We start from the raw sequence: 20,098 nt of genomic DNA, 5'->3' as shown, positions 1-20,098 counted from the left end.
TGACATACACATCCCAATCCAGTTATTTTGACAAAATACAAGCCTGTAAAGACTGTTGGTGATGACAACTGCCTGTATAAAGCTGCTTCTTTAGCATTGACCGGATCCGAGAACAATCACGCATTACTTCGTTTGATGGCTGATATTGAAATTATTCAAAATAAAGCACACTATGATGTAAAGATGTCGAACACCAAATTCCTCAACTATATCCTAATTGTAACAAGCGCACACTCTGAGTTAGTTCGATAGTCCGTTACATTAGGTGCATATGCAAAGATGGCCCATATATATACGCTTTGAGCGCCGCATTGAACGCCCCCTTCAAGGTCCTATCACCCGCCAATTCTTGACAGCAAATTCATGGAAGTCTACACACGCCTTGTCCTCGGACGAGCTGTTAAGAAGCAACATCAAACTTTACAGTCATGTGGACGATGATGTCTGTTGATATTTGCAACTTTGCGCCACACCATTTTGTTCCGTTAGTGAATAATACCCTAAAATTCAGAGTTAGAATTTGTAGATGTAGATATGCCATGTTCTGTCTCGCAAGGGCAGATGGCACTATCTGCTTTGACCAGAAATGTAATGACTTTGAAGAATACTGTGCGGACATATCTGAAACATTCGTGCTGTATTTCCGGAAACGCTTCAAAGCATGTATTAAAGAAAAGATTAGTTTAAACATATTTATTTTACAACGATTGTGAGGTCACAAAGTGTGTTCACCTATCCAATGAGTTAGTAGAAGGTCAATTCAAAGAGTTAAGATCAGCCATTCTAGGGACAGGTGAATCCCGCCTTGCCGAAACCCATTCCCAATTCCATAAATCCAAAACTGCTTGGATGCCGATGTCAATGGTCCAGCGCGACATTCAATACCAGAAGTTCGGTAGGCATGTCCCCCGCGATCGGTCCGTAGTTACATCCACTGACGGTCGGTCCTCTGTGGTCTTACCGAGGACCAAGAGCCAAAAACCGGGACGACGCAAACGCCCGGTTAATGTCTTCTCGACCAGTTTTAAGCGCCCACGTACGTCAGAAGACTCAGACTAATCCCACCCATTGCAAACACTGGAAATACCTGCTATTATTTCTGATGCACTATGCTAATAAAACATACAAAATAAAGTATTTTAGGTATAACTGTTTTATTTCAATAATGAGCATATCTACATAGTTACAAATGCTATTTACTGTATATAATAATTAAACATAATTTGATTCAAGGCAATGCCAACATTTATGCCGGTATGAACTTTGGTAGTAACATTTTTTTTCTTCATGGCCATATTTAAGCATGGTGCATTCAATGGTAAATCTTAACATTTTCTTAAAACATTTGTTATCCAAATGTGTTCGGCTAGGTTCGAATAATTTCAATAGCAGCCTACCGTTTAATTAAAAAGATGATTTTAAATTTTAAAGTTAGATCATATAATCATCCAATGTAATCTAAATAATTTTAGATTTTTTTTATTTGAAGTCGGCAGGACATTAAATTCAGTACAATGTCACGACGTTAAAAAGGCTTCCGTGTCCAAACTGAAGAACGCTCAAATATGTTATTATTAATTTTGATATCGCCACTCCTTACACAAAATATAATCAGAGTATGGGAGTATGATGTTATTGCTCCCAGTCAGAATCCTTTTATATGTCCAAATGTATTTCAATTTATAAGTCAGATCATATGATAATTCAATGCAATCTTATTATTATTATTATTATTATTATTATTAGTATTATTTATTTATTTATTTTAATTTTTTTTCGGGGGGGGGGGGGGGGGGGGGGGGTTCGCAATTTTTGCATAAATATATAATATCATTTCAAACTGTCTGGTTTTGTAAAACGAACTTCCAGGAAAACTATTGTAGCACTCTACTGATAAGTAATAAACTAAAATACTCCACCATAAATTATCTGAAACATCACAATCATGGTGTTCTGTCCATGTGTCTCCAGGTGAAAAACGACGACCTGTCTTCAAGCCAACCACACTTATCATGGCCGAGAGATTGGATACCATGAAACCATTTCGAACACTCGGAAAACTATTATTAATCCATTGTTGATCCACCTTTAATTTGTATGCAATTTTGACTTTAAATATTTCATTCAGTAAACGCTGCTATTGTAATTTGGCCATATTTATTCATGCGCTGTTCCATTTTTGTGAATGTACTTTAACTGTTTAGAACATAAATGTATTGATATAAGCCGGCGTTGGGGTGACAGTTTATGTCATCGGCGATCAAAACTGTGCGTGAGGGGAGTGCAATGGGTAGCTTAAAATTAGAGGTGTGACTAAAACGTTTATTAAGACAATTAGATTAACATACCAATGCATATCCGGAAGTAAGCATAAAAGTAACATTTTATATATATTTCAGTTCAAGATCGTAATTTATTTCTATCGCTATTGATCATAGAAAAACTATATTTTCGCTGTTGAATATATGCATTAATTTCCATGAACATATATACTTTTATTTCCTCTATGATGCTATATATTATGCACGTTTACATCATGACAGTATGCAATAATATAAATATATAAACAACATTCACAATTATATAATTTAACTTCGAGTATAATACATTGGAATTCCATGAACATTGGTATAACCAGGCATGTGTCTATTTCACTCGGAAAATGAAAAACGATCTTACACTTAAACCAAGTATCAACTCTACTTTTTTTATATCTTTTTGCCTTACAGTACATGGGTGATTTTTGTTAAATGCGATAAAAACATTTTGTTTGTATATTTAGTTCGCTCGTTTTCTTCAGAAGGATGAAAGAAAATAGTTTCCTACACTATGCCCAACTTGCAGTTACTATATTTTCGTTCAAACAGCCTGCATTCGTAATATTTACTAGCCCATCGACCGGAAGTAAATTGTCTCAGGAAAGTTTATTCAACAAATTATCAAAACATTTTTGACATTTGACACTAAGTTTCCGAAAATGGCTTCTTTTTTAGCAATTTCTGCTATAATATGTGTTTTAATAGCAACTGTGGCAACGATCGTGGCGTTCTCAACTCCGAACTGGATTGAGTTTGAAGGAAATGGAGACATGCTGTGCAACTGTCATCACTGCGATTGTGGATTATGGCTACACTGTACAGGGGGATCTCTCACCGACACTGGCAACCTCGATAACTGCAAGTGGTTCTTTGGAGATGAATTCTTCATTGAGAGGAGTCTCCCTGGTAATTTATGTTATTATTTTGACATGTACAATACTCGGCAGAGCATCATTATCTGTCAATATTCTAATAATAATTCGTAGAATAATTTTATTTATGTTCTTATTTTCCTGAAATTAATAACTTTTATTTCTTTCTGCTAAGTTTCAATGTTTTTTCCCAACAATTTATCGTCTTTTTAAATCTCCAGAATGGCTAATTAAAATTCTTCAAAACACTAAATCTGGTCTGAACCCTAAGTTACTTTTTTAAATTTAAATATTTAAAATTCGCAATTTTTTTGCATTTTTTTTATTGTGAATAATATTGAATACTTTGATAAATGATCATTTAATCTTTTGATGGATTGTTCATGGCCCATTGTTTAGTGAAATAACTAATGTTAAGAAATTATACTGATGATGCACTTTCCTGATAATGCATGAAAAATATCGAATACTTCAATAAATGATCAGTAAATCTTTTGATTAATTGTTCTGTAAAATTACTATTGATAAGAAAATAAACTGATAATGAACTTTTCTGGACCTGAAAAATGGGTTCGTTCGATAAGTTCTGGCCTGTGATTTTCTGATTCCTGGCGGGTAGCAAGTTAGCAAACAAAGTGTTTGATTAATTCTAATATTATATCCTGATCTAGGCGCAGACCAGGTGACAAGTAAAAGGTGTTATTTATAGAAAAATGCATTATTAGTATATAAAGTGTAATAACAGTCATTGTAATGTTATTTGACTTAGTCACAATAATGAATTACCTTTTTAAGTAGTTTATATTTTTAGATGTTTTTCTTAATGATAATAATTATAAAGCGAGATTTCACAATTTAAGCAAGGTATAAATTGCTGGAAAAAATGGTAAATTTTAGATATGTCACACTGGACAATTTGTTTCTAGAAGCTTACATATGTTATATATACTAATACATATCTTAAGTTAAGTCTATCTACTCTTGAATAACTTAATAAACTCTGATCACAAGGCAGATTGCTTAATATTAGTAAAATTTAAGCTGTGCAAATCATCCTTGATTACATCATTGTATTCTTCAATACTTCTGTGTGTCATGGGAAGCCTGTAAAAGACTGTAAATGTTGTGGAATAGCTATGCCTACATATACTGAATATGCTGACACTTGTGACTGTTGAATTACAGTGAACAAACTCAAAGGGACTGTTTATGTTTATGGTCTGTTTCTTGCTGCTTTTGAGGTCTAGTGTTTTGTTAACTTCTGTACCTGCCCACCATGCCATATGACATTTCTGACAGGGGTAATGAATTTCTGACAACACATCTTGCAACAGGCTTAATTAATCTGTCAACAGAGTGGTGTCTCCTTGTATTGTTTTAATGTTGTTCATTTCAATGATTTGTGTAGCAAACATTCAATAACCTGTTGTGACCGTTTATTTTGCATACACTTTTCAAATCACTTTCTGTGGTGTCCATGATGTACCATTGTCTTACAACATTAGAAATTTGGGATACAAGTCACAAATACGATTGCAGAACATTTGAAGTTTTCAGAAACTCACAAGAATACTTAAGTATACTGTATTACAAATCAAACATACTATTCATTGTTTTCTTCCCAGATGAAGACAACTTGATATCCTGACCCATTTTTCTGGCCAAAGACCCCCATTTCAAAATTTACTGTACATCCCTGGAACACCAAAAATAAATGTTTAATTGTATGTGAACATTTATATTGGAACTCCAAAGAATAAGTTAATATGCATATTTCATGTGAAAAACATGCGATGCTCTTGAAAAAAAGCTGAACGGTGTTTGCCCTGTTACTAAGCATTCTAATTTAACAGTTGATTCACTGGCATGTTCATTATTATGTAAACTTCATTATGCCCTCATCACAAATTCTGAAGTATTCCCAAAATTTGATGGTTCATGACACGCCTAAGGTATGAATTTGTCAGCGGGGTATACTTATGTCATTTGAATATTTAAGAAAATAATTGAAAGCTCTTGTTGGTGTTAAGTGTTAAGAAGAAATGAAGAACACATAAATGCATAAAAATAATAACAAATTCCACAGGAATCGACAACAACAACAATATCTGTCCAGAATCCGTTTTATTTATGTATTCTGTTTTGTAAATTAATATTTATTCCAATATACATGTATGTGCTATACAAATACATTTGCCGCGTTGAAATTTGTATCAAGGTGTCAGACCCATGACAACATACGGTCATCCTTTAATATGTTTGATGTATTGAAATAGTTATTCTGTGAAGAGTGTGCCTCATCAAGGTGTGAGGGGTCAGCTAATTGATTATGTCAATAAACAATTTGATGGATGAGCCAACTGTCAGTTTGTAAATGTAATCGAAATGAACATTCAACTCTTTCTTGTTTATTTGTACATTTGTAAGTATGTTAATAATAGTTATTAAGTTAATCAGAGCTAGGCAATTAAACTGTTTGATGTACTTGATTGACATCTAGTTACATGATATATATTGAATCAGAAATGATGAAATTCAAATAATTCTTTTTTTGTTTAAAAAATTAAGTAGGGTTGAAGGATTTGATTTATCATAACATTGATTTGTTTTCAATTCGCTGAAGACTCCTAATATCTGTACCATGTATGGTGTTCTTATATCTGAACCATATATGGTGTTCTTATATCTGTACCATGTATGGTGTTCTTATATCTGTACCATGTATGGTGTTCTTATATCTGTACCATGTATGGTGTTCTTATATCTGTACCATGTATGGTGTTCTTATATCTGTACCATGTATGGTGTTCTTATATCTGTACCATGTATGGTGTTCTTATATCTGTACCATGTATGGTGTTCTTATATCTGTACCATGTATGGTGTTCTTATATCTGTACCATGTATGGTGTTCAAAGCATGATATTGGCATTGTCCTTAGTGTTTCCAGCAGAGAAAAAACTAACCTTCATTTTGCTTGAATACTCATTTTAGGGTTCCAAAGAATGCACAGTTAGTTCCAAATGGGAGTTCCTAGTTTTCAGCATCATAGACCCCCTTCCAACCCCCAGAGTACAAATTGTACATGTATTCTCTGACTCAAAGGTTTCAGTGTAATTATTCAATGACTAAAACTAAATGATTGTGTTGAGGAGATTCTTTATATCCTTTATTCAAGTGAAGAGGCCTAAAAAAAAAATACATTTGGTTCGGGTTACCCGACCCTACCTACGGAATAGGCGCCGACCCTACCGTTTTTATAGTCAGTTTGAAAAAAAAATGAAAAACTAAAAAAAAAAAAAAAAATATATTTTTTTTTTTTTTTAATTGCTTTTTAATATTAAGTTTAAACCTTAAATGCTTGTACAGAAGATAGCTTTAACACCATTCTCCAATGATGAAAATTATATTCTTATATAAAACCTAATAAAAAAAATAAATAAAAAAAAATATAAAGCCTACCTACCCTACCAATTTTTTTTAAGGATGTAACCCTAACCAAACAATTTTTTTTTTTAGGCCAGAGGCACAACTCCCATATAAAAAAATTCAGAAAAAATGAAGCATTCATCATTTATGTCTGTGAAAATCTTCCCCTACCCCGAGGAAACCCTGCTAGGCAATGTAATGTACCTGTAGCTTTACTGGGGATATCGTCTGCCGAAACAGCCAGCCATGTCATTCATGTTGCAGTAGTGTTCAATGGCAGAGTAGAAGAGATTTCTTGGAAGAGAAAATACATTAAAAAGTAATGATGTTTTAGTTTGATGCTCTGGAACACATTTCAAATTGAAAACATTCTGTAGATTTGAAAAATGATTTTTATTGGCAAAATAAATTAGAAGTGTGCATGTGCTTGTGTATGTTTTCTTGTAGGCAGTTAGAATCCTGTACATTATTATGTTGCTTGTGATTGTTGTTTTATGCTTGTGATTAGACCATGCAGTGTTGGAGGTTTGATTCTATTTTGAAATAACATGTGATTAGATAAAACAGACAACACTAAAAACACCTCTTGTGGGGCTATTAATTAAAGCATTTTCCCGGCATGATGGTGAAATGTGTGGGTAATGGCCGTGTGTTGACTCAGGCACCTGGTAGAACAATCAGTGGGCTCCGGTCCCTGTAATAATGCACACCAGTACCAGCTTGTAGGTTAAATACTGACAGTTATATCCCTGATGCAGAAAACCGGAGTACCTGAATGTGTTTTTTTACAAAGGACCCTGGATTGCAACTTAATGTACATTACTTCAACACCCATAATTAACTGTTACTATTGTCTGATATAATAATTATATTGGGGCTCTAATAACCTTAAGAGAACCCCGTCTTGTCAACAATAAGGGTCCAAATAACCAACAGGAAAGCCCGGATTTGGCCCATAACAGTCATATCATTATGGTGTGGGGTTTGAGGGAATGGGGATGCATAAGTCATACATTTGTATGGGATTTCTTTGTAATGATGTAATTTACTGCATGTTCTATGAAGTTGTGTTCATTATCAAGTACATGTATAGACATTTCCAAGGATCTTGAAAAAAGAGAACTAATTCTTTGAAGGAAATTTAGAAAGAAGAAAATATGGCCATTTGTTTCTCTATGCATGACAGTCTACTGGATGAAAGCGAACATGTTTTTTGCATCTCAACATCATGTTATGTTTTGTTAACATGGCCAATGGTCATATTAATAAAAGCCGGAATCTTGTCAGATTATAGAGCCCTTTGATTTTACAAGTGTTTCAGCGGCAGTTTATGCCAACAACAAATAATGATTGTTTCCCTCCTTTCTTGGTCGTAAACTTATATCTTATTACATGTGTACGTGATTTTTTTGTACAGTGTGCATATTTTGTTCAAGTGTCCTTGATAATGGTAGGTACAAAGTCTGTTGAATCACCGGAACATTGTGGAATACATTGCCAATCCCAGTGATTGAAACTTTAATTAATACTTAAATAATACTTATGTAAGAAATGGCCTTACATTATCTGTCTTAATATTGACTTTAAAGTAGTACATGTAACTTCCTAGTGTTTCACTAGGATTGACAAAGGGGATGTTTGTTTTCTGAAAATGTCATAACCTTAACGCAGCACTGAGGATAAAAAGGACACCCTGGTACATCTGGCGTGGTATCTTCGACAGGCTTAACTTGCCCTCTGTTAGTAGTGCCTTGGACATTAATAAGCTGGCACTGATGTGTCCTTCATCAAGCCCCCCACCCCCTTTTTAACTTCAACAGATGTGTCCACTCCATACAAATAACATTGGCACCTCATTTTGGTATTTTGAACTCCTAGCCTTTACTTTTGGAAGTTTTCTCCAAAATTATGGAAGTTTTTGTACATCCAAGGACTCTCTGACATTTTGTAAGTTTAAGCCAATTTTTACGGAATGCTGAGAAACATATTTCCTATAAAGTTCCTTCAACAGAAGCCTGGCTTATTTGAAAAGCCAGTGTGCTTCTTGATTTGGGAATGACCTCAGATGACCACTGGTAACTATACAACTGTCTGGTCACTGATGACATTGTGTCACAGGACATGAAAAATAGGAGATGATCATGTCATAAATGATTTGTCTATACTCATTTATATCAGCTGGTTGTGAAGACAACTGAAAGTTGATATGAATCTCTCTTGAAACTTATTTCCTGGGCAGACACCAGTTTTACCAGTATATATGACCTTTAATATGCAGTGGTTAAAGGTTGTAAGTATCATACTTTCTAAGTATGTTCTTTAAAAAAATGGCTTAATGTGACACAATTGCAGAACCATTTATTTCTTGTAAGTACATACTAAATCTTTGTTAGTAGTCTACATACTATTGTGTAAACTACCCACTAAATGGGCCAGCCACTGTTTATATCTACCAGTTCACCTGATTAAAGTCAATACAGGCTGACTGCTGATTTACTTTAATTAATCTATTGGCAAACTTTAAGTATACAGCCTTCACATTGGCCAAAAAAAATGTTCATTAAAGTTAAATAATATATTTAGAATGGTTTTAAATGCTGTAACCACTGCCTGATTTAATAATTAAAACTCATGGTGACTTAGCTGGTTGTTCAAATATTTGTTGTATTTTAAGGGGATTTTTAAGACATGACTTGTGAACTTAATATTATCAGGCTATTGAGCAGTACTGCCAGAAGCCTTATGATGTTATAATGTACCATCCTTGGATAATAAAACAGAATTATCCAACCAAGGGAAAAATGAACACACCCAAGTTCACAACTGGGTGAGCAGCAGTCTGGTACCTAAAGCTTCTTTATAATAACAAGTTGCTACATAAAAGTTTTGATGCAAATTGAATTGTTTTATTTTAAGATATATATCATGTCATTTTACATTCAATTCAAAGGGTGAAAAAACATACTTTCCCACTAAGTGAAAGTAATTGATATGAGAGACGAGCATCGTCTATATTGCCTTAGGTTAATGACAGGTTTGTTTAAGATTTGTCTATCTGTATTTGATCATAGTGCATTGTTAATGGGACACTGACATGAATACATACGTATTTGATGGTCTGGGTTTTAATTGATTGTGATTTTTGTGAGTTGTTTTGTGCAAAACATTAACTTTGTTTTGTATTTTCTATGCTTACTAAAATAATTCATTGCTTTCATAAAGAATGGCCTTATGTTTATAACTACTCTGTATGTGTTTGTTTTCGCCACTTTTCAGGGATTGCCAATGGGATCATCGGACACTTCTGATATTATCATTTAGAAAGCTACTGAAAAAAACAACCCCAAACATTCCATAAATAGTTATCAAAATTTGTATTATAAGAGGGTTATGCAGCGGTTTGGGCGCATGCACGCTGGCAGAAATGAATACATTCCCACAAACAGTAAAATAGTAATAAGGTATTTTTTCTTTCCTAGTCCAAACAATGAAATTGGCTTCGCCCACCTAATGCCAATTAAAATGGTTAAGTTAAAAAGCAAAAATAACCAATAACTATGTATGATCTGAAACAGGAATTCACTCAGATAAGTTGAGAATATTTCCTGGTATTGGTATACTCATTGGAAGTCATCATCCATTGTTTGATTTCATTTCTGGTTAAGCAATATCCACATGTACATCAAATCTCAAGATTACATACATGTATGGTCGACTGAAATCCATGTATAAAGTTGCCCTGGTACTGTTGACAATCTCTCATACGTGTAGATATGACAACTGACTTTGTAGGCTTCTTGTTGGAACAGCCCCTAGCCATCTTGTAGTTTCACTCCGAAAACACACTTATGTATACATGTATCATCCTTTAATTCCTTTAACAGTACCTTGCATATGACCAATCTTCATAATATTCTAGACTGTCCAGAGACCGATGTTATGTGTGCTCTCTTCTTAAATGTTGGTGTGATCCTCAAACTGACTTACATGTGCTCAACTTACATCTGCATACATTCTTTATTTCAGACTGGTTCAAGGCAGTCCAAGGGCTGATGTCATGTGCTCAACTAACATCTGCATACATTCTTTATTTCAGACTGGTTCAAGGCGGTCCAAGGACTGATGTCATGTGCTCAACTTACATCTGCATACATTCTTTATTTCAGACATGTTCAAGGCAGTCCAAAGGCTGATGTAATGTGCTCAACTAATATCTGCATACATTCTTTATTTCAGACTGGTTCAAGGCAGTCCAAGGGCTGATGTCATGTGGTCAACTAACATCTGCATACATTCTTTATTTCAGACTGGTTCAAGGCGGTCCAAGGACTGATGTCATGTGCTCAACTTACATCTGCATACATTCTTTATTTGAGACAGGTTCAAGGCAGTCCAAAGGCTGATGTAATGTGCTCAACTTATATCTGGATACATTCTTTATTTCAGACTGGTTCAAGGCAGTCCAAGGACTGATGTCATGTGCTCAACTAACATCTGCATACATTCTTTATTTTAGACTGGTTCAAGGTAGTCCAAGGGCTGATGTCATGTGCTCAACTAACATCTGGATACATTCTTTATTTCAGACTGGTTCAAGGCGGTCCAAGGGCTGATGTCATGTGCTCAACTAACATCTGGATACATTCTTTATTTCAGACTGGTTCAAGGCAGTCCAAGGGCTGATGTCATGTGCTCAACTAACATCTGCGTACATTCTTTATTTCAGACTGGTTCAAGGCAGTCCAAGGGCTGATGTCATGTGCTCAACTAACATCTGCGTACATTCTTTATTTCAGACTGGTTCAAGGCAGTCCAAGGACTGATGTCATGTGCTCAACTAACATCTGCGTACATTCTTTATTTCAGACTGGTTCAAGGCGGTCCAACGACTGATGTCATGTGCTCAACTAACATCTGCGTACATTCTTTATTTCAGACTGGTTCAAGGCGGTCCAAGGGCTGATGTCATGTGCTCAACTAACATCTGCGTACATTCTTTATTTCAGACTGGTTCAAGGCGGTCCAAGGGCTGATGTCATGTGCTCTGGCCTCTACAATGCTGGCGTTGATGATCGGTCTGTTCTCGCTGTGTTGTTCTTGTCGTAGTTGCAACCCAAATATGGCCGCTGGAGCATTCGCAAACCTCACATGTAAGTTCAACATTTACATTCAATATTTAATTTTACTGATGCAGGTTCGTCAATAGCAGCATTCTGACTTCAGGTAGAGTTCACACTTGAATTGTCAGTCCCACAGGTCCGTCTTGTGACTCCAAATTCAATTACTATAAATGCGAAGGTCTTGAGACTGCACAATGCAATTACACTAATATGTGAGAACCCATTATTTGGTTTATAGAAAGCAAACTTTGTGACAATTTTTAAGATGTCATCAAGGCCAAGATATCGATAAAATTAACAGTTGACAAGAGTGTCTTTTGCTATTCTGAAGTATGTTATCAATAAGACTCTTGTTGTCAAGAACTATTTTACAAATAGCAGCCCATAGATTTAAATGTTCCAAAACTGCTAAAACATGTTACTCTAAATACATGTCATTTATTAATTGACATAACTTCTGTGGACCCAAACTTTTATATTTTCCTTACAGTTCTGCTGTTGGCAATCTCTGTCATCCTGTTCGGGGTTCAGGCCCATCGAATCCATTTCGCAGAAGTTTTGTTGGAGCAGGGATCGAACGCGCCCGTGTACGGCTGGAGTTTCTGGGTGGCTACGGGGGCGTGTCTTATGTCGCTTCTCTCTTCACTTCTCTACTTCTGCGTTGGGAGAAAGGAGGACTATTATTAGTCCGAGTGGAGATGTGTAGGAGCTTGACTCTGTGTGTTCAACATTGAAGCATAACAATTGTGTTGGCCTATTGATATTTGTTTTTTTGCTGTTTCATAAAATTCAGGTGTCAGAGAATGTCTCCAGGGGATTTTCTTAGTCTCACCTTGTGAAATTACTTTCCCCAGTAATTCGACTGACTGATTCTTTTGTGTAGATATAATTTATTTAGGGTTTAAAATTATGTTTGTAATTTAGCTTGTTTCTCAGTTTAATAGGATTTTATTTATTCTATTAGATCTGTTGTTTGACCCTTAAATTGGGATATTTTTTTTTTTGATCAAAATTTATTGAGATTAAAACTGTAGTGTTAGGGATACACTTATTATTTCAAAGTGAAGGCCTGTATAAGATGTATTACTATATGTTAGCTCAAAAAAATGGATGTTGATCATTGGTTGATGTACCATATGTTAACAAGACGAGCAAACTTTTTAAAAGCATCATAATAATAGAAATTTAATGTTCATCCAGTCACCAATTGAACATGCCTAAGTTCTTACGCTAGTGCTTGTCATCAATATTTAAGCCAGGCCTGCTGAATCCAATCCAGAAATTGAGTAAACCCCGGAAAGCATTTTACAGGGCTTACAGCTTGTGCTAATTCGACCACTGTTTATCAAGGGACATGCCATATTTTTTTCAAAACAGGAAGGACATTTTACATAATGAGTCTTTAGCCGGCATACACAAACATAAATATATATAATTTTATAATAGTTTGACATTACCAGAACCAGAACCAGTTGAATCTTAATTTAATTTTACAAGCTATAAACCAGTATTTTATTGACAAAAATAGGGAAACTAATGACAATTCTATTCATAAATCAAGGTAGTATAATTTCTATTGAATGTGATAAAGCTTTTATAAAAACCTTTATGTTTTCTATTTGAATACAGACATTGGTGATGCTTTATACAAGTAATTCCTAACTACACCTTACACAACCGATAGTCTATACTGCATGTATGTAAATGTGTTTGAACAAAAGCTTTGCATTTAACAGACCATTCATTGTGCAAATTGAATTGTTTTATTTTAAGATATGAAGATAAAGAAGTGCGAAGGAAAAAGAATCATGTTAAAAGCCAAGCTTTATTTATCAGCTGTAGCAATAAAAAGAATCTGTATTTTTTACACTTCCTAATCTTCTATGAAATGAAACATGTATATTGTGGTTCTCTGGTGTGTGAAGTAATAGAGAGTTGATCATTTTAAACTTTGGGTGGCACTGATGTTTGTATTTCTGTAGTCGAATCTGTACTATAATCAGTTCCACACTCAGTGTATTATAGTCTATTTCACACATTATAAATGAGTGTGTATTATAGTCTGTTTCACACATTATAAATGATTGTGTATTATAGTCTATTTCACACTTATATTTATCACTTTCACCATTCAACCAATCACTGTATATACTCATGTAAATTTATTATTTTTTTCATCATGAAATGTGCTTCTGTAAAATTTTACAGTTGAGTATCTTGAGCACTAGTTTTGTACCAAATATTTATAGATGTAATGTTTTTGTCGAACAAATCTAAGGCCTAAATTTGACCTGCATTAAAAATACATATTTATAGTGTTTAAGCTATAGAGGTAATGGAAGGGTGCTGTGTAAGCTATAGAAGTAATGGAAGGGTGCTGTGTAAGCTATAGAGTTATGGAAGGGTGCTGTGTAAGCTATAGAGTTATGGAAGGGTGCTGTGTAAGCTATAGAGTTATGGAAGGGTGCTGTGTAAGCTATAGAGGTAATGGAAAGGTGCTGTGTAAGCTATAGAGGTAATGGAAGGGTGCTGTGTAAGCTATAGAGGTAATGGAAGGGTGCTGTGTAAGCTATAGAGGTAATGGAAGGGTGCTGTGTAAGCTATAGAGGTAATGGAAAGGTGCTGTGTAAGCTATAGAGTTATGGAAGGGTGCTGTGTAAGCTATAGAGTTATGGAAGGGTGCTGTGTAAGCTATAGAGTTATGGAAGAGTGCTGTGTAAGCTATAGAGTTATGGAAGGGTGCTGTGTAAGCTATAGAGTTATGGAAGGGTGCTGTGTAAGCTATAGAGTTATGGAAGGGTGCTGTGTAAGCTATAGAGTTATGGAAGGGTGCTGTGTAAGCTATAGAGTTATGGAAGGGTGCTGTGTAAGCTATAGAGTTATGGAAGGGTGCTGCACCCTGTCCTCTTTTTGTAGGACCTTTCTGCCATCATGAAGAGCTGCATGTTTGCCCTGTCTTCATATAATTTAATCCTTATGATAATAAAAAAAAACGTTTTGATTAAAGCTTAAAATATTAGCATGAATTCATACAAAGTTGATATATTTGGCAGTTGTAACCTACATTTACTTCAACTAAGTACAATTCCAACTATTTTTTTGTGAAATTAATAATATTCAAATATGTCACAGCCAACAAAATGTGCCCTTTTCCCACTAAGCACCCTGGCCCTTTGCTGCAGCACTCTGTTCCTTTGAAAACCTGGTTAAATGTTCCTTTGAAAATCTGGTTAAAACCGTAATATTGAGGCTTAATTTTACATTTGTTGTCTTAATGAATCTCATTGCTTCATAGGTCTCTGATTTTCAGTATTTTATAATCTTTTTTACTTTAACTTTTTCGTTGAACTTATTAAAATAGTTTTCTAAAAATATGAGAATCGAAATAAATTTCAAACAATTTCTTTTTACTGCAAATGGAATATTTTTTGTCAATATCTACAATATTTCAGACTGTAAGGTTTTTAATATTCAAAGTTTTAAGACCTCAATTTGATATACGGTAATGAATTTTTTTTTTAGTAAAGTGCAACGTTATTCATACTTATATAAACTTAAAAGTAACTTCTGTTTACATCCTAATTGTTCTATAACTAGTCCACTGTTGTGAAAACAAATTGCGTGACACTTCCTTGTGAAATTTGGCTCTTCTGACAAAAGTTATGACACACCTAGATATATGTTCTGTCAGTGTCTCCGCATAATTATCAAAATGTTTATGATATCATTATAAATTAAAAAATAAATGGCTTAAGTGTTAAGTGCAGGTAATAATATAAACCAATTGTCACACGTTTAGCTATGAAGAACAAAATCGAATGAGTTGGTATTTTTTTTTTAATTTCTCCGGGCTTTTTATGAGGATAGTAATGATAAGTTTTTTTTTCCTGTAACAATGGTCTCTTCATTAATGTTGATTTAAAATTAACATTTTTTAGTGTCCAAACATGCTCACAGCCTAAGGTTAAACACAATTGATCCTAAGTCACCTTTACGCATTTGATTATAATATGGCATGACGTGACGTTCATCTATTAAGACTATTTTCCATATCGCTGGTAAACACCCTCTGTATCTATTACGTCCAGATGTTCTTCTAGGTTGTGATTTACTGTCTTCTATGTGCAATATGAGGGGTGGGAGGAAGAAGCTTCTAACTGATATGACATAAACAAACAGATAGAGCCTTCTCGCTCTCTCCCCGGGAATTTATTCTCTCTTTACCGTCCATGAGCATTTGCTGGTCGGCTGAATTCTGCTTTCATTTCCGTCTGTTACACATTTGGGCTGTAAATTTGGGGAAAATGTTGGAAGTAAATAATACATAAATAATGGTTTTGAAATGTTTCTGTTTCTTTATTGTTTATGACGTAAATTTGTCATATATCTGTCATGATTTTTTTATTACCAACTTTTAAACTATATGATATTATCAGCCTTGTCTGGTGACAATAGTTACTTTAACCTATACAACACAATGTTTTTGATGTAGTTAATAGTTAATACCCGTCGGGTATTTTTAATAACAAATCGTCAAACTACATGTTACATATTGATGTTGGCCTAATTTGACATAAACTTTTTATGTACAGCAAAATGATAACGTTCATTTATATGTTTTGCGATATATTAATTGCTTCTTGTTTTCTGAGAGTAAAGGCTCAAAATCATATTTAATTTTCACCAAGGCATCCTGGGTTAAATTTCTGGCCTGGGCATATGTGATTTTGGTATGTTGTCACCAATCCAGACAGGGGGGTTAACTGTGCATTCTATCCCCCCACAACTCAACACTCACGCCCAACATCATCCCAACAGGAATGATATGCTAACATACTTTTTTTGCAATCTATTATGATTGTAAAATAACTAAAGTTAAACTAAAATAATAACTGACATTATTATGTTATAAAGAAAGCAAGTCTGTCCCATGTGTTTTTGAACTCGTTGATTTTTGCCTGGAAGCTGGGATCACTTTCATGAGCTAAGATCATCCCATCATGTGCCATAGTGAATAGATGCACACATATATTCTTAAGTAGTGCCTTAGAATATGTATTATAATGCAGGTACTGTTGAACATCTCATTCACATAAATTTATTTCAAAGTAAGTGTATTTTATCAAGAATTTTATGGAATTCTCCGCATTTTAATCGGTTGTCTTATTTAACACACCCGTAAAATTAATTGTAATAATTCTATTTTCATAAATGTCATATTTTGAAGTGAATTCTGTATAGTATTTTTATATAGAAATTTACAGAATTCTCAGCTGTTTTGACTGTTGTCTATTTTCATACAGTTTATCATAATATTGTAAATAAATTTATGTCATATTTTAAAGTGAATCCTGCACAGTATGTTAAACTTCATCTTTATGTTTTGAACAAAGGGACAATGGATTGAGATTTTTTTGCTAAACTTTGACATGTTTTTCACATTGCCTCCTTATTTATTACCCAGCCATTTACGGTACAAGTGGCTCAAAGTACATTAATAATGGACTGGTACCAGGCTTTCCCTTAATTATATCAGTCGTCATTGTTAACAGTGCCATAATAGAACATGTTGTTATGAAATAGGAAATGTCCGTCTGTAAACAATGTAATATTCTCTTGCCTGTTACGTTCTTTGAAAAACCAAATGTAATTCAATGTATTGTTGTATATACAGTCTACTTAGGTAATTGTAATTGTTAACACATATGATTGTAATTGTTAACACATATGAAAAGAAACACATTCTGTAATTAGAGTCAAAGTTTCAGAGATTTTAGAGAATAGTTTTAGTTCTAAGTGCTCATTTTCTCATTCTTGTTTAAGATATATTAACTAACTTGCCAGGAACTTGAGAGTCTAGTCATAAACTTTCTCGTAGTGTTAGCTTAAGGGGAGAGTTCCTCTATTTTTTGTTACTGACTGATGGGCCATTGTTTGAGCAATTGGATAAAAAAATACTATTACAATGTCAACTCAATTGGTTCATCCCTTTATGTTTGAAAACCCCAAAAAATTAGTCAAATCAATCGCCTACTGTTACAATACATTCTTTTTCTGTACCGCCATAACTTCTTCATGTATGTTTCCAATAAACTATTAATGTAAAATAAACATTTATAGAACTGACATTAATTTAAGAAAATCAAATAAGAAAATGATGATGGTTGTCAATACATGTTGAACGAGGCAAAAAGTAGACTGTCTCAATTTTTTTTTTTTTTAAATATTTTATTGCTCCTGTTGACAATATTTTTCTGAAGGTCTGAGTAACAAAAAATAGATGAACGCTTACCCCCCTCATGAAGAAGGGAGAAAGGGTATAGAAGGTCAGTGAGGGTAACAATCACACACTTGATTGCCTAGAATAAAATCAAAAAGTTAGTTGATATATGGAACTGTCTGTTTCCCTTATTTATTGCGGCTAATTGTATAAAACTGGTGAAGAGTTTGGTCTCGTCAAATGTATCAAAACTGATTATCTTTTTGTCAATATTTATCCAATAATAACTGCTAACCAATCAAATTGTTTTAATGCGTCAACTAGCAAAATAGTAACTTGTTTACTGCTTATCAAAGTTTTAAAGAATTGGTTGCTGGATTTTAAGTTGAGAAACAACTTTTTCCTGCGAAGATGAAGATGGCAAAATAACTACATAGTTGAAATAAATCTAAATCTTAAAAGGAAAATGAGAAATAATAATACGAATCAAAAAAATAATTCCAATTAATTGTTTATGGTATATATATCGATAGGGCAATACACACAGTCAATATTTAAAGAAAACTCTAAAAACTTGTACATAGACTGTTATGATTGAAGTTGTGAAGATAAAGAGAAAGTGTTTCTTAAAGATATTATTTTTTTGTACAATATTACATGCTTCATGGTGTAAGAAGTTTTTTTTTAAATGACTGTGTCATGTTGTTTTAGAAAATAATACATCTAGATTCTGCCACTTGTTTACAAAATGTACTTTAAACTGTTGTCTTTAGAGACTTATTTCTTCTTAATGTATGGTTGTATATTAACTCTTATACTGATTTTTTACTCATTTTTCTACCAGAATTTATAATTTTAAAGACATTTTTACACAACATTTTAGATATATATATATATATATATTTATATACAATTCAAAATTTTCTGTGGATTTAATTTTTTAACAGAGCCATTTTATTATCATACTCCAAGTTCTCAAATGTCATTGTAAGTCTTAAATCATGTAAAGTTGTTATTGCAGTTTAATGCTTAACTTAATATTTGTGAATTCATGTGCATTCATTTGGTACAAGATTTACAGCAACTCTTTTGTACTTTTAACTTACATTATTTCCTTATTGAGATGTATCCCTTTTGAGCAGAAGAGCAGCCTACTTAAAGGAACTTGATACTTCTTCTGATACAGAAATTATATTAAATAAGACAACGAAAAAATGGTGATTTTAGAAATTTATGTAATTCAAATTAATTATATATTATATACTAGAGGTTTTATCTTGATTACTATGGTTGTAGCAGTTGTACCCCATTTGTAACATGTACAATACAAAAAGGGGTACCCCATTTATAAAAGGTTGATTACCCGATAATCCTCAAATGTAGGTCTGTAGAAATATGTGTATAATGTATATTTATGTATGATATTGATGAAATAAATATAACAAGTGGTTTTGGAAGACTGGTGTTTTACTGAATTCCTAATTTTGGTATTACCTTTTTGTCTTCATGGAGATCTGCCATCGCAGAAATGTTGTTAGATACTCTCTTTTTTAAACAAAATCATTGTTTTAAAGATTGTTATGTAGTGTAAACATTGAAGTTTGAACTCTGGCAGTCAAGACTTAATTGATGATCAATAAAACACAATTTCCAACATATTTTTTTTAATATGTTATAATTATAAATGAGTTATTTACGGTCCGATGCAATGTGCCCTTTCCTTAAGTATCGGTCATTGGAGAGCCATGCTTTTTTAAATCTGGTTATATGAATCCTCCTGGCAACAAACGACTATTAGAAATATAAATGTATATAAGAACTAGATCGAGACTTTTGAACTGCGTGAACGCTTATTTACAGTCTGTTCGATAGAATTTATTATATGTCAGGGCTCATCCTACCAGGCGACTTAGGCGATTAAGTCGCCCTGCCCGCGGCAAATTCGCTATTTTCTAAGATCAAAGCGAAGTCAACTTCGCCGACTTTCAAAGATCAAAAAGTCGATATCGCTAAGAACTAATGCTTGTCAAAACAGAGCGACTCCGCCTTCCGCCTGTCAGCTCGATTGACAAACAGCCAATCGTGTTAAACCTAGTAAATATGCTCCTTTGACTTCGACCAATGAGAACGCTTGTTTTA

General features: G+C 33.8%; 1 protein-coding gene across 2 annotated transcripts; it reads left to right on the top strand.

The window, feature by feature from the left end:
• Window positions 1–2,894: 2,894 nt before the first annotated feature.
• LOC128234354 (uncharacterized) lies at window positions 2,895–19,416 on the top strand. 2 transcript variants are annotated; one of them, XR_008260935.1, is made up of 4 exons: window positions 2,895–3,224; window positions 11,626–11,769; window positions 12,230–14,223; window positions 14,409–19,416. XR_008260935.1 is itself a non-coding variant. In XM_052948551.1 (3 exons), the coding sequence occupies exons 1-3, from the start codon at window positions 2,978–2,980 to the stop codon at window positions 12,424–12,426; spliced, it is 588 nt and encodes a 195-aa protein (XP_052804511.1). In that variant the 5' UTR covers window positions 2,895–2,977; the 3' UTR covers window positions 12,427–19,416. The 2 variants fall into 2 exon arrangements, 1 of the variants encoding a protein (XP_052804511.1); XM_052948551.1 differs by having other exon boundaries at window positions 12,230–19,416.
• The last annotated feature ends 682 nt before the right edge of the window (window positions 19,417–20,098 follow it).

The sequence above is a fragment of the Mya arenaria genome, chromosome 5 (assembly GCF_026914265.1).
Source record: "Mya arenaria isolate MELC-2E11 chromosome 5, ASM2691426v1".
Classification (NCBI taxonomy): Eukaryota; Metazoa; Mollusca; class Bivalvia; order Myida; family Myidae; genus Mya; species Mya arenaria.
This window is presented reverse-complemented; position numbering and strand designations above follow the sequence as displayed.

What these genes read in the sequence shown, in the direction of transcription:
- LOC128234354 (XM_052948551.1), top strand. Translation starts at nt 2,978, where the DNA reads ATGGCTTCTTTTTTAGCAATTTCTGCTATAATATGTGTTTTAATAGCA. An exon ending in CATTGAGAGGAGTCTCCCTG is followed by an intron (nt 3,225 to 11,625) that starts GTAATTTATGTT and finishes TCTTTATTTCAG; the next exon opens with ACTGGTTCAAGGCGGTCCAA. An exon ending in AGCATTCGCAAACCTCACAT is followed by an intron (nt 11,770 to 12,229) that starts GTAAGTTCAACA and finishes TTTTCCTTACAG; the next exon opens with TTCTGCTGTTGGCAATCTCT.